Genomic DNA, 13,241 nt, shown 5'->3' with positions numbered 1-13,241 from the left:
TCTGGATCCGAATCCGCGGATATTCCCATACATTTCGGATCCGTCGTGCAAACCCTATGTATGCTTAGATCTTTAAAACTACGCAACGGATTTAAATGCGGTTTTTTTTAATACTTGTAGATAGAGTAGTTCAAGAGGAAGGGTTATGTATAATTTGTTAACCCGTGCAAAGCCGGGTCGGGTCGCTTGTTTAATATATATGTCACTCATTGGTGTATATTTCATACACATAATTATGTCATAGTCATCGAAACTAGCTGTAGGATGGTTTGGAAATTAACGTGCAGAAAAAAATACCGAGAACATTTCATGGGAAAGAAAGAAGTCTGTAACGATTTTGGTAGCACACGCAGTGCAAGTGTTATTTTATACGTCAAACGTAATAAATAACACTTGCACTGCGTATGCTATCAAAATCGTTGCAGATTTTTCTTGGTCAACTCTACGCAACTGGGATAAACGCTACGATAAGAGAGTAGAGGTAATTTGTAACTTGCGGTACTCGTAGAGTAGAGGTGCGTGTGCGCACCAACAACGTTATCAGGCGTTATCACGATCTTATCAGTATCAGATGATCGCCTACATCTAATCTACACTTCTGGTTAAACCGGTTCTGAAACTATTTTACTGTGTACGTAGTATTAAGGGGCCCCCTGATTATCAGTCCGCCGGTCGATATCAGCCTGTCAGTTGTTCGGAACTGTCAACTTTTTAACAAACTTTTATTAGGTCGACCTGTATGTAACTATGTAATGGAATCTAAGGTAACTAATTTAACCATCTTCCAAGGATCGTAGCGTCATGAAAATTGGCAGCTGTATGTAGTTCTGATGACAATACAATAATATGGTACTGTCGAACTGATCTAACGATGGAGACAGGAGATGGCCATAGGAACTCTGTGATGAAACAACGCGACCTAATTGTGTTAGGGGTTTTTAGAATTGTCTCGATGAGTATTAGTTGTCTGTCGTAAGGAAAGTACAGTCAGCGATAAAAGCTTGTACCAAAAATTAAATTTTTGCCAAACTTATTCAGTGGGCCACTTTAAAAACAAGGAAAGCAATTTTAGTGTTTATGATAATTTTGATAACACATTCCGCAGAGGGGTTAAAAAAGGAGTTGAAAGTGTGTAGGACCCTATCGGATACTAATACTTTTTTGAGCGTGAAACTTAAAAACTTTTTAGAAAATCGTAATATAATAAAGCAAGAAAATATACATATTACAGTTTTTGAAAACTTATTCGAATACAAGAAAAACAATTACAGCGATTTGTAAAATTCTTCTTCTAGGGGGTTGAGAGGGATTATATCGATAAAAAAAATTATGACTAAAAAATGACCGAAAATGAGATTTTTTTTGCCAGGAACTTCATAATCATAATCATAATCGTTTATTGCCAACCATGGTACATATGTTGTTACAGATATTTATTTATTTAGATATTTTTTATTTATTTATTTAACTTATCGATCGCGTTGTCCCGGCATTTTTCCAGAAACTTATATTCTTATCATGTTAATTCATAGTTTCCAATAGTCAAATAATGTTTTCTTTTTGGTTCTTGCTATTTTCTTTGCGAGAAACTCGTACGTTGCAAATGGCTGTTAATGTTAAACATGACTTGATTCTTTTTAAAAAGAGTAACTCATCTCTAACTCTATTTTCATGTGATACTTTTAAACTGTGTTGACAGGATTCTTCAAGCGTACCTATCTTATCATCAGCCGTGACAGGTGTTTGACAGATCGTATGTTATCAATAACCCAGATAGAATCGTCGGTGTCTGTGCTTAGCCATATCGTTTTACATCCCTACTAATCACTACACAGTATGTCTGTCCCTATGTATGCTTAGATCTTTAAAACTATGCAACGGATTTTGATGCGGTTGTTTTTAATAGATAGAGTGATTCAAGGGGAAGGTTTATGTATAATTTGTTAACCCGTGCGAAGCGGCGGCGGGTCGCTAGTTTAATATAGTATCATAATTCCGAAAGTAATTCTGCCTGTCTGTTACCTTTTCACGCTTAAACCGCTGAACCGATTAGGTGAAATTTGGTATGGAGATAGTTTGAGGTCCGGGGAAGGACATAGGGTACCTAGTTATTATTAATCATCTTCGTCTTCATCAAAAGAACTAATACGCAGAATAAGTCGCGGGCGCAGTTTAAAATAATGGCACGAAATATGAATATATTTCAAGAATTATTCATTGATTTTTTTTCGGGTTTTGAATTATTGAGGAAGTAGTGTACAGTCAGCAGCAGTACCTAGTTGCTAAGCGGGCGAAGTATTCAAAATTACCTTTACGCGCTCTTATTCTCTTAACAACAAAGTCGCGTCAAGATCATTTTCAACACCTCGCCCGCTTAGCAACTATTGCTGCTGACTGTACACAAAACGACCATTGATAATACTTTATTAAGTACATGGTGGTTTTGTAAACTGAACGGCCTCTACCCATTCTCTGTTGTTATGAACTCTTTTCTTCTTTTTTTTCGGTAAGTTTATAGTTAAATCTAAAAAGGGAATGGCGCCCAATATTGAGGCTATCTTTTAATAGCACCGGGCATCAACTTTACGATTCTTGCGACGCACAAACTGGAAACGTGTTACAGCGGCTGTACGTCAAAATAGGAATCGAAATTTTACTGTCTACTAGCGACCCGCCCCGGCTTCGCACGGGTTAACAAATTACCTATACATAAACCTTCTCCTTGAATCACTCTATCTATTTAAAAAACCGCAACATAATCCGTTGCGTAGTATTAAAGATCTAAGCATACATAGGGACAGACAGCGGGAAGCGACTTTGTTTTATACTATGTAGTGAGATACGACTGTATTGGGTATTTCCCTCTGACTTCAGATAGGTAAATGTACTATTTGTAGCACCAAAAGGAATACTCAAAAGATCACAATGTTAATTAAAGAACATGTCCGTTAACAACACATCCTCACTACAAACTACATTTGTTAACGAGTTTATTTATAAGTACCTACAGTCGCCATCAGATATCTTTTCATAAAAGACTTTATCTCATTCGTATTAAGGTAGAAAATAAAACAGACCAAAACGTTCTGTCAATCATAAACTACAATTTACCTGCAGTCAAGTTAATCTTGTAGTTTATTAGATATTTTAACTAGAAACGGTACGCTTTCCCTATGGGTGTCGTCTCACTAATTCATATGCATAAATAATTAATCAGAATCACCAACCCACACGGTATGACGTAGGGTTCGCGTCAGAACATTTGGACAAAACACATTGAAAGGGTTGTACACACAAGGGTTAGTTTTAAAATCATCATTACACCTTATAAAACAAAGTCCTCCGCCGCGTCTGTCTGTAGGTATGTATGTTCGCTATAAACTCAAAAACTTCTGAACGGATTTTCACGCGGTTTTCACCTATCAATTGAGTGATTCTTGGTTTAGATGTATATCATTTGTTAAGGTTTTGTAATAGGCGCTTTCTATTATTAAATAAAATAAGCATGTTAAGTGCAAATTAATTAAAAAAGTCATATTTTACTCAACAATTTAGAATATAAATTGTTTTGTAAAATATGAGTTTCACCACAGTGTTTCACAATGAAATAGATTGCCTATAAAAGTATAATATTATATCGTACTACATGTCAAGTCTGCGATAAAATGATAAATGATATATTAATGGCACCAGTATAAAAATATTTAGCATGACGAGCATCTACTTAGAATCTTGACATTTCATGAGAAAAGTATTCGGTTATAAGTAGGTTTAGAATTTCTAAAGTTTAATTATCTTAGTTTCTAAAGTAATAATCAGAGCTCGGCTGGTTTCCTTATAATATGACGTAAGACTTGTCAAATTATAAGGTAAATAGCTCACCCCCGCCGAGCTCTGTACGGCTACCATTAGTTTGGCATTGACATAAACGCCGTCGAGAACGTAATTTACTTTCTATACATCTCGCTCGTACTCGCATATTAGTGCAAACGAGATGTATAGAAAGTAAATTACGTTCTCGATAGCGTAAATGTCAGTTTTGACACTGTCAGTGACTCATGGTAGGTACGGGCTCTGGTAATAATGTCATCATTCATGTCATTATAAACGTCATATTAACATAGAACTTTGTCATTAATGATGACATGGCCACACTTTGCCATGCAGATTTTAGTCCTACTCTGCCACATACATATAGACGACTACCTTTTTTAACCCGCTCTGCGTCGATAGTTTTTTTTTTACTAACAAACAAAATTCATTATCGACGGTTTCGTAAATATGACAGACATATGAATAACGCCTCTACTCTAATTTTTCCAACAAATTATATGGCAAAAATAGTTATTTTTATTAATATAACAAATTAAATAAAACTATTACAAGCTTTTTACTAGGTCAATATTATCTTTTGTTATGTCTGATACAAGCCCTTTTGTGCGATTCACCATTGTTGTATCCAATAAGATTGCCATCTTCGTAAACCGACGGGTATACACGTCGGGTGGTTTCGACGTCTATAGACGTCAGACGGATTTTTATATGGAGTGAGATTTTGACTTTTTATGACGATCATAAGAAACTTATTATTATGGACTTAAACTTATTATTATTAGGGAATAATAATTTTACTTTAAAATAGTACGCTAAGCTGAGATATTATAAAATCATGTCTTTAAATTTTAAGCCTAATAGTACCTGATAAAAATGATAAAGTAATCATATAAATTTCTGTTTAAATTACATACTAAAATAACATCAAGGGAGAAATACTTACTTATTTACATAAGCAAAGGTAACAAAAGGTCCCAAAGTTAATATTTTACCCCAAAAATGTATGTAACCACTAATCTGAAACCACAAAAGCCTAAAATCTAAAATAAATTAACACCCCACTTCACTTTAAATTTAAATTAAACCTTATCTAACTTAAAATAAATTCCATTTTCAAACAACTTACAACAAAGTTTCCCATTCAAAATTGCGCTTCACTACCTAAATTTAAGGCATTAGGACGCGTATTTTGTCAACAAAAACCTCCATTCAAATACCAACTCTATACACATTTTATAAGGTTGAAAATATGTTAACCCGGTTTACGGGCGAGTCGCAATGCTGTTGTGACGTCACTGCGTAGTGTAAGCTGTAAGTGGGTCACTGGGTAGGCGGCCAAGCGCGGGGGCACTTAGGTCAATACATAATGTGTGACAGAATGGGCTCCTGAAATCGACCGCTTAGCTAGCTCTTTTATAATGTCCGCTTTGATTTATTTAGGTGTTTTATGGTGGAGATTTTGCCTGTTTTGTCTCTAGATAAAATAGTAGGGGAATTAAGATCTCGCGCGAACTGTATACAATATTTCCATAGGTACTCTTCGCTGGCTGCGTAAGGGCTCTTTTCCGCAAACAGAATGCTCGTGTGAACGTTACTATAAAAAACCGGCCAAGTGCGAGTCGGACTCGCGCACGGAGGGTTCCGCACCATCAACAAAATAGAGCAAAACAAGCAAAAAAACGGTCACCCATCCAAGTACTGACCCCGCCCGACGTTGCTAAACTTCGGTCAAAAATCACGTTTGTTGTATGGGAGCCCCACTTAAATCTTTATTTTATTCTGTTTTTAGTATTTGTTGTTATAGCGGCAACAGAAATACATCATCTGTGAAAATTTCAACTGTCTAGCTATCACGGTTTGTGAGATACAGCCTGGTGACAGACGGACGGACGGACGGACGGACAGCGGAGTCTTAGTAATAGGGTCCCGTTTTTACCCTTTGGGTACGGAACCCTAATTAACACCTATACTACTAAAACGGGACCCTGCAGAAAACCGTTTCCGCAAAAACGTGATGTTTAGTGGGAAAGAGGCGTGTTTGGTAAACAAAAAACAAATCCTAATCGACATCATACAATACGAAATTACTTACTGTCAAATATTGCGAAATACGAAAAGGTAGAATTTATGCGAAAGTAGCTGTCTATTTATCTGTCGATGTCTGTCAGTCATGTCTGTTACCTTTTCCCTCCTGAATTATTATTAAACATACATACAGCATATAGACCAGCGGGCTCAACACGGTTCCATTTTTATCGACTATCACTATGCCCGTCACTTTCGCACTTACATACTTGTTAGAACGTGACAGGGAACAGGTCAAAGATTTTCACGTTTCACGATATGCCTAGGAATTTCACGATATGCCTGATCTTACGATCGGCCGCCGACAGATCGACCAATACCGCAATGTAATGAAAATCGCATGCAAGTTTTTGAACTATCCAGATTCCCACGTTATACAGGCTGTGCCTAATAGTCTATCCTCCATACAAATGAAAAACCCACTGAAATTTGAACCTATAGTGCAGAGAATAGAGTTGATTTTTATTTGTTTGAAAATTTAACGGAACAAAAGAAGTGCAACCCTGTTACAATTAAATATGGTTTAGATTTCATCGAACTGAATAAGTACTATAGGTAGGACCTTGGGCGCTAAGGGTATTGCTTCTCTTGGAAAGTTAATTTCTTGAAGTTACTAGAGTCTGTGCGGAAAAAGAAGAGTCGTGGAATGTATGGGGCCCAATACATTCCACGACTCTTCTCTTTCCGAACAGACTCTATATATATTTTTTTTTTATTTTTTTATTTTATTTGAATTGTCTAAATGGGGCTAAGTGTTTTTGAGGATGCCAAACTTTAATACAGCCTAGTCAGCGTAAGGTGGGCTTAATTTCGATGATAGTGCAGTATTTGGACATCAGCCAGCCTATTATGGATAGCTTTATCCATCTTTATCCACGTGATAAAATAACTGTCACTGTTTAACACCGTGGGAAAGAAAGTGACGGACACCGTTTTATCACGCTGTCACGTAGACAAGAACGACCATCATATCCGTACAGGAAGCTTTTAAAAATATTAAATTGTTTTATGTTTTCATTAGCGAAAATGCCTTCCTGATGGTTGTTATACAACCTACCTACCTACCTACCGAAAACCCTCACCTATCACTACATAGTATAAAACAAAGTCGCTTTCCGCTATTTGCCCCTATGTATGCTTAGATCTTTAAAACTGCGCAACGGATTTTGATGCAGTTTTTTAGGGTTCCGTACCCAAAGGGTAAAAATGGGACCCTATTACTAAGACTCCGCTGTCCGTCCGTCCGTCCGTCCGTCCGTCCGTCTGTCACCAGGCTGTATCTCACGAACCATGATAGCTAGACAGTTGAAATTTTCACAGATGATGTATTTCTGTTGCCGCTATAACAACAAATACTAACAACAGAATAAAATAAAGATTTAAGTGGGGCTCCCATACAAAAGCGACTGTTTACAAAACACACCATGATAGTTCTTAGCTAAGCTGACGAACTTCGGGTACTTATTCAACAGAATCGGGTAGGTCAACAAAATTGCACTAAACCTGACGGCACTTCAAATTCACGCCGTGGTCAGCCCGGCAACGTCGGAAATGGTATGGCAACGTCGCAAATGTATCCGTACACGACATTTGTGACGCACACATACGTAAAATTGATGAAAAGTTAACTATGATTTTTGCATGATTTCTGTATGAAACATGGTGTTCCTATTCATTTAGCGAAAATGAATATTCGAAAGAAGATAAATGCGGAAATATTTATGTAGTAATAGTGTGTAGTTACTTAATGAAAGTCGATTGAATTTTGTATGAAAATCGAACCACCTTAAGTGGAGCTCCCATACAACAAACGTGATTTTTGACCGAAGTTAAGCAACGTCGGGCGGGGTTAGTACTTGGATGGGTGACCGTTTTTTTGCTTGTTTTGCTCTATTTTTTGTTGATGGTGCGGAACCCTCCATGCGCGAGTCCGACTCGCACTTGGCCGGTTTTTAATGGATAGAGTGATTCAAGAGGAAGGTTTAAGTAGTACGTTAGTAGTAAGTTAATAAATCAATAGCGTTCAAAGCGGGCTAGCACTATACACCTAAGACCTAACCCTATATAATACTAGCGACCCGCCCCGGCTTCGCACGGGTTAACAAATAAACACAAAGTACAGAAACCTTCCTCAAGAATCACTATCGATAGGTGAAAACCGCATGAAAATCCGTGTAGTTTTTGAGTTTATCGTGGACATACAAACACACAAACAGACGCGGCGGGGAACTTAGTTTTATAAGGTGCAGTGATATATCATAAATCATAATATATGATTTAGGTAAATAATATTTAATCCTTGGTCATTAAACTGAATTTAGCGTGCAGACAGATTCAAGTGCTTTTTTAACGCGCGTTGAAAAAGCGCTCGTTGGTGTCAAGGTATCTTATGAATACCTCGACGCTGGTCTTCCGTGGAAACCCTTCCAAGAAACGCAAATTTTAGGTGTTATAGTTTTAAAAATAGAATAATTTTGTAATTTTTTTTTATTGTTTCAGGAACGCACAGGGCTAGACAACATGAGGACCTTAGAGCACTATCTGACAGACATCATGCGGGCAGACACGTCAGACCCCATGAAAGGTAAGACGGATATACACGTCAGTAGCATTGTACCGGTTAATATTTGACAAAATCTCCTGAAAAGTAAGAGGACGAATACACACGTCTGTAATCAGATCAAATCATTTATTTTTCATAATAAACTTGACTTGATAAACTGAGTAGATGTCAGTAGCATTGAAATGGTTTACACTTCTTATACGTTTATTGAAAGAGAGATGATACCTACATCAAATATTGTTGAATATTTAGCTAAATTCGTCTATGACGCGATGTTGGTAAATTACTACTAAAAAAATCACAATACAGGGTATTTTTGTAACTGGGACAATATGTAGAAAATTCCGAAACTATAAAATAGTTGTGTCAAAATTGTCTTAGTGAATATAAGTAAAGTGTGAATTGTTCTTAAAGCTACAGTTGTATTAAGCTTTATACGCGAACATTTTAACATGAGTTATTATTTTGACAAAAACGCGATTAGTGAAAAAAAAAATATACAATTACATGGTCACTGTACTGACACACTGTTTGTCATATTGATTATCAGGTTAACTTGAAATATTTGGAAAAATACACATAATAACAATTGAATTTAACATTACCCAACAAACATAGGTACAAGTCCACATTTTTTATTTATCTGACACTGAAAAACTGACCTTACGTCATCTTTACACGGTCCATTTTTTCTAGCAAGATTTCACGATCCAAACTATCATAGAATTGTTAATATATTGGTCGCTACTTCCTTTTTAGCAGTTACAACAAAGTTACCAATGCTATTAAGAGTGGCGCCACTGTCAAACATTAGCGTTAAGTTTGTACATAATTTGATTAGTTACAATTTTCTCCACCCGCATGAATAAGTTGGTGAATCTAAGGACAGGGCTTTTCACAACGCATACCTAGAGCATTAGGAAGTCCATTATAAGTTTGAGCTATGATAAAGCATAGTTGGTATAAGACGCAAGGTCAGGTAACACTAGTTACCAAAATATTTTGTGAAATAGGTAGCAGGTTGAGATAAAATATAAAATTATTTGGTGGGAATGTATATGAACAGCTAGTATTCTTGAATGCTTGTGAACGATGAAGTTTGGGTTTGATAGGGTGGTAATTCTTGCCGCATGATACCTATCTAAGTGTGCCATATAAAGGGTTAAAAATATAAAAATCCAGCTACTGTTTTAGCGACTTCAAAAAAGGAGCCTGCCGGTGATACGTGCGCTCGCGTCGCTTGCGCAAGCGGCCTTGCGCTTTGTTTTGTAATTACGACTAAAAAATGACTCGTGCGCAACGATTTTATGAGCAGTTCAATGATGATGCCTTATTGGCTGCGCGAAGTGTGTGGGAACTAAACTTTTGTATCCTAGATAATTAAATTAATGACAGTTCGACTGCCTCAATTTTTCCAACCGATTGACAACAGAATAAAATAGGGTGATTCGTCGGGTGACAACCGAAACTTGTGCTTCAACAGTTTTTATAAATGACAACTATGTCACAAGTATCACAACCTCATTTAAGTGTTGCAATATGATACTCATGATAGTAGATAGTGGTTTATTTTAAATCGGTATATATATATATATATATCAACATACCTACCACAATGTATAATTTTAAAATTTAAATAACTTTCGAATTTTGGAGTAAAGTAGGCACATTTTACAGTACGTCCGATTATTTCGGTTCCATCATCTAAAACAACCTGTATATATTGGGTTTTAAGCGTTCTAAAAGTTTCTATCTCGGTATAAAGTCGTAAACAAATAATTTATAATGTTATCAATAATTAAATCACAAAAACGTTGTTTATTTACACAGATAACATTCGTGATTTGGCCATGTGTAGCGTTATCGGTCATGCGATTATTTCAAATGTTAATTATATTGCTCGTTTAGATAACACGCCAAATGTTTTTAATAAATGAAATATACGAAGGACGCTTAATCGTTTTTTATACTCTGTATTATTTATTTAACTTAGTATATATATTAAAACACAAATCTAGCAAATATATTTTAATAATTTCTAACCCTTTCGAAGCCAAGAAGGGTTAAAGTTACTATTACATTACATATAATTGGTTAAACCAAATTCAGTCAGTCAGTAAATAAGAACAAAAAAAACTCATCCTTTTCTTTTGGCTGCTAGTACTAATGTAATAGACAAAGATAGTATGATTACATGAGACAGTCCTTTGACAAACTATATTTATATTCAGCCATCTTATACAAATATTATAATAATTTCACCTACTTTTATCAATGATTACAATAATCTATTTCAGGGTAGTGGTATTAATATAATATGAATCACAAGAGTTAAATTAAAATTATAGATAATAAAAAAATAGAAATCACCCTTACAGACAACCTTCCTGGGTATGGGTAGTTCCTTTTGCCTGAAAACCCGTTTTTCACTGTATTGCAATGGATGGCAAAGAAATGTATACATATTTATAAACTCGACTGTAATTGGGAGCCAGGCCTCTAGGCGCTGTTAGTCTTTATATAGGTATATAAAGTCTATGAGGTAGGTACCTCATTAATAACAGACTATTTAATATGCGGCCCGAGTGTAGCCCTAAAATAATAGCCCCTGAATGAGCCCATCTATCTATTATATCTACACATTTAATAAATCTAATACTGTTAGATATTTAAGAGGTCCTATCGCAAAAAGCGAAAATCTAAATTTCGTTATCTGCGTCTCTACCGCTCTTGCATATTCGAGCGATAGAGAGCCATAGGTATAACGAAATTTTGATTTACGTGTAATAAAGTGAGGAGTGTCTTTTCAAAAGGGTTTATTTTTTTCTTAGCGGTACTTCTAGAGAGAACCTTGCTCAAGAAAACTTAAGGTCCAATTTAGAAATAGATTCCCAGAAAAAATAAACCCTTTTGAAAAGACACTCCTCATTAGTGTACATATTTTACAGAAAGTGTACATATGTCCTGCCCGCAACTTCGTCTGCGTTTTAAATTATAATCATAAGTCTTTTATGCATTTATTAAGAAACGATTCATTGTTGGAACCAGTGCTCCGTCGTGTTAGCTTAGGAAGATTTATCTAAAAATATGGTTTTGATCCCAACTCAAAAATCATCCTGTATATTCAGCCTAAAGCACAACGATAAATAAAAACAGTTAAAACAACAACAAACATTCTAACCAATGCAAAACAACTCATGACATTTTCAGTTTGGCTGCTAGACCAACTGAAAATAACCCTCGTCTAAAACAGTCCCCAAAATACATCTAACTCGTGACTCTATAACTTTTCATATAACCTTGCTAACTTTAAAATGACCTAAATAAATACAACGCTAAAACTGACAGCGACATATTTAATTTTCCAGTATAAAATCTTCGAAATAAAACTACTAAATTCAAATGTCGAACGCGTCACACGTTTAGTTTTGAAGTTTGTCCTTTTGAATTTATCCGAATAATGTGCTCTAAGTTTGTCCGAGCGCCGCTGTCAGTTGGAAAATCGCGGGCGTGCGCGGCGCATGCGTAATTTTTTTATTTTTCTTCTAAATTAGAAGCGTTTTTCTTGTGATTTGGAGTGCAGTGCGTTTTGTGAAAAGTGGAAATATTTTTAGGCGTTTTTATGGTAATTTAAATATCGGGTAATTTATGTAATTATGATTTTAATTAGTTCAGAGATTTGTTTATATCGTGGGAGATAAAGATAAAAAGATTGATAGCTGCATTACCTATGGCCTCGGAGTGATGCCCAGGTTGGAATTAAATAAATAGGGTTGTCGATTATGTACCCATTTTGTTATCGATAAAATTAAGCGCAAGTATTTTATCGATTACCTATAATACATATACTTAAGCAAACAAGCAATGCCTTATATAAATATTTAAAAAAATATCTTTTGCGAAATTACTTCTAATAGGTTCAATAAAATTTAAATTATTCTGCAATCCGGCTCGAAGGACCGCTTTTAAGTTTAAATGCACTTTTATTGAAGTATGTATTAAACTAGCGACCCGCCCCGGCTTCGCACGGGTTATCAAATTATACATAAACCTTCCTCTTGAATCACTCTATCTATAAAACAAACCGCATCAAAATCCGTTGCGAAGTTTTAAAGATACATACAGACAGACAGACAGGGAAGCGACTTTGTTTTATACTATGTAGTGATAAAATTACAAATGTGTTTGCGGGACGTGTCGTTGGTTCGGATCGAGAAAGAAGAGAGATAGTTGCCACATGCCAATGTCAGGCTATTTTTTTTTTCATGACCATAATATAAGGCTACTGCAAAATATGTTGCTATATTTAAAAAAAATACTTAAACTAAGCTTACACTCTATGTTTTGTATTAAACAATTATAGTTGGTCAAACCAATTTGTCAGATACTCATCTTTTTATTTTGGGTGCTAGTACTAGAGTAAGACAAAGATGGTATGATTCTCTCTGTCTATGTTTGAAATGAGAGTCCTTTGACACACTATAAACAAAATGATATTATTTATTCAGTGTAATATTTGTGTAAGTCTACCGATGTTTCAAAATCCGAAACTCGAATATTTTTGATTAAGTTTTGAGAAAAAAAAACAGAAAAATTTACTGCATCGGTTCGTAATTAGGTACTAATTCGTCACGCACACATAGGTAAACAAGCAAAAAATTAAGAATTAGATGCACTAAATCAAGCGGTGATCCGCAACGGTCATTATAAAAAAAACAACGGGTTGCACTCAGGGAGTGCCGGCAGAAGTGAAAACTCA

At 35.6% G+C, this 13,241-nt stretch overlaps 1 protein-coding gene across 2 annotated transcripts in view; it reads left to right on the top strand.

Moving 5' to 3' along the window:
- Window positions 1-13,241, top strand: part of LOC134660230 (translational regulator orb2) — a 109,650-nt gene that overhangs the window by 29,411 nt on the left and 66,998 nt on the right. Inside the window, exon 2 of one of the 2 annotated variants that reach the window (XM_063515970.1) lies at window positions 8,419-8,503. In XM_063515970.1, coding sequence (XP_063372040.1) covers window positions 8,419-8,503 — 85 coding nt within the window. Of the gene's footprint in view, window positions 1-8,418; window positions 8,504-11,972; window positions 12,108-13,241 lie in introns of those variants that run through there. The other variant, XM_063515972.1, reaches the window with a different exon arrangement.

Source organism: Cydia amplana, chromosome 26, assembly GCF_948474715.1.
Source record: "Cydia amplana chromosome 26, ilCydAmpl1.1, whole genome shotgun sequence".
In the NCBI taxonomy this organism is placed as follows: domain Eukaryota; kingdom Metazoa; phylum Arthropoda; class Insecta; order Lepidoptera; family Tortricidae; genus Cydia; species Cydia amplana.
Note: the sequence above shows the minus strand (reverse complement) of the source record. Positions and strands in the feature narration are given on the sequence as shown.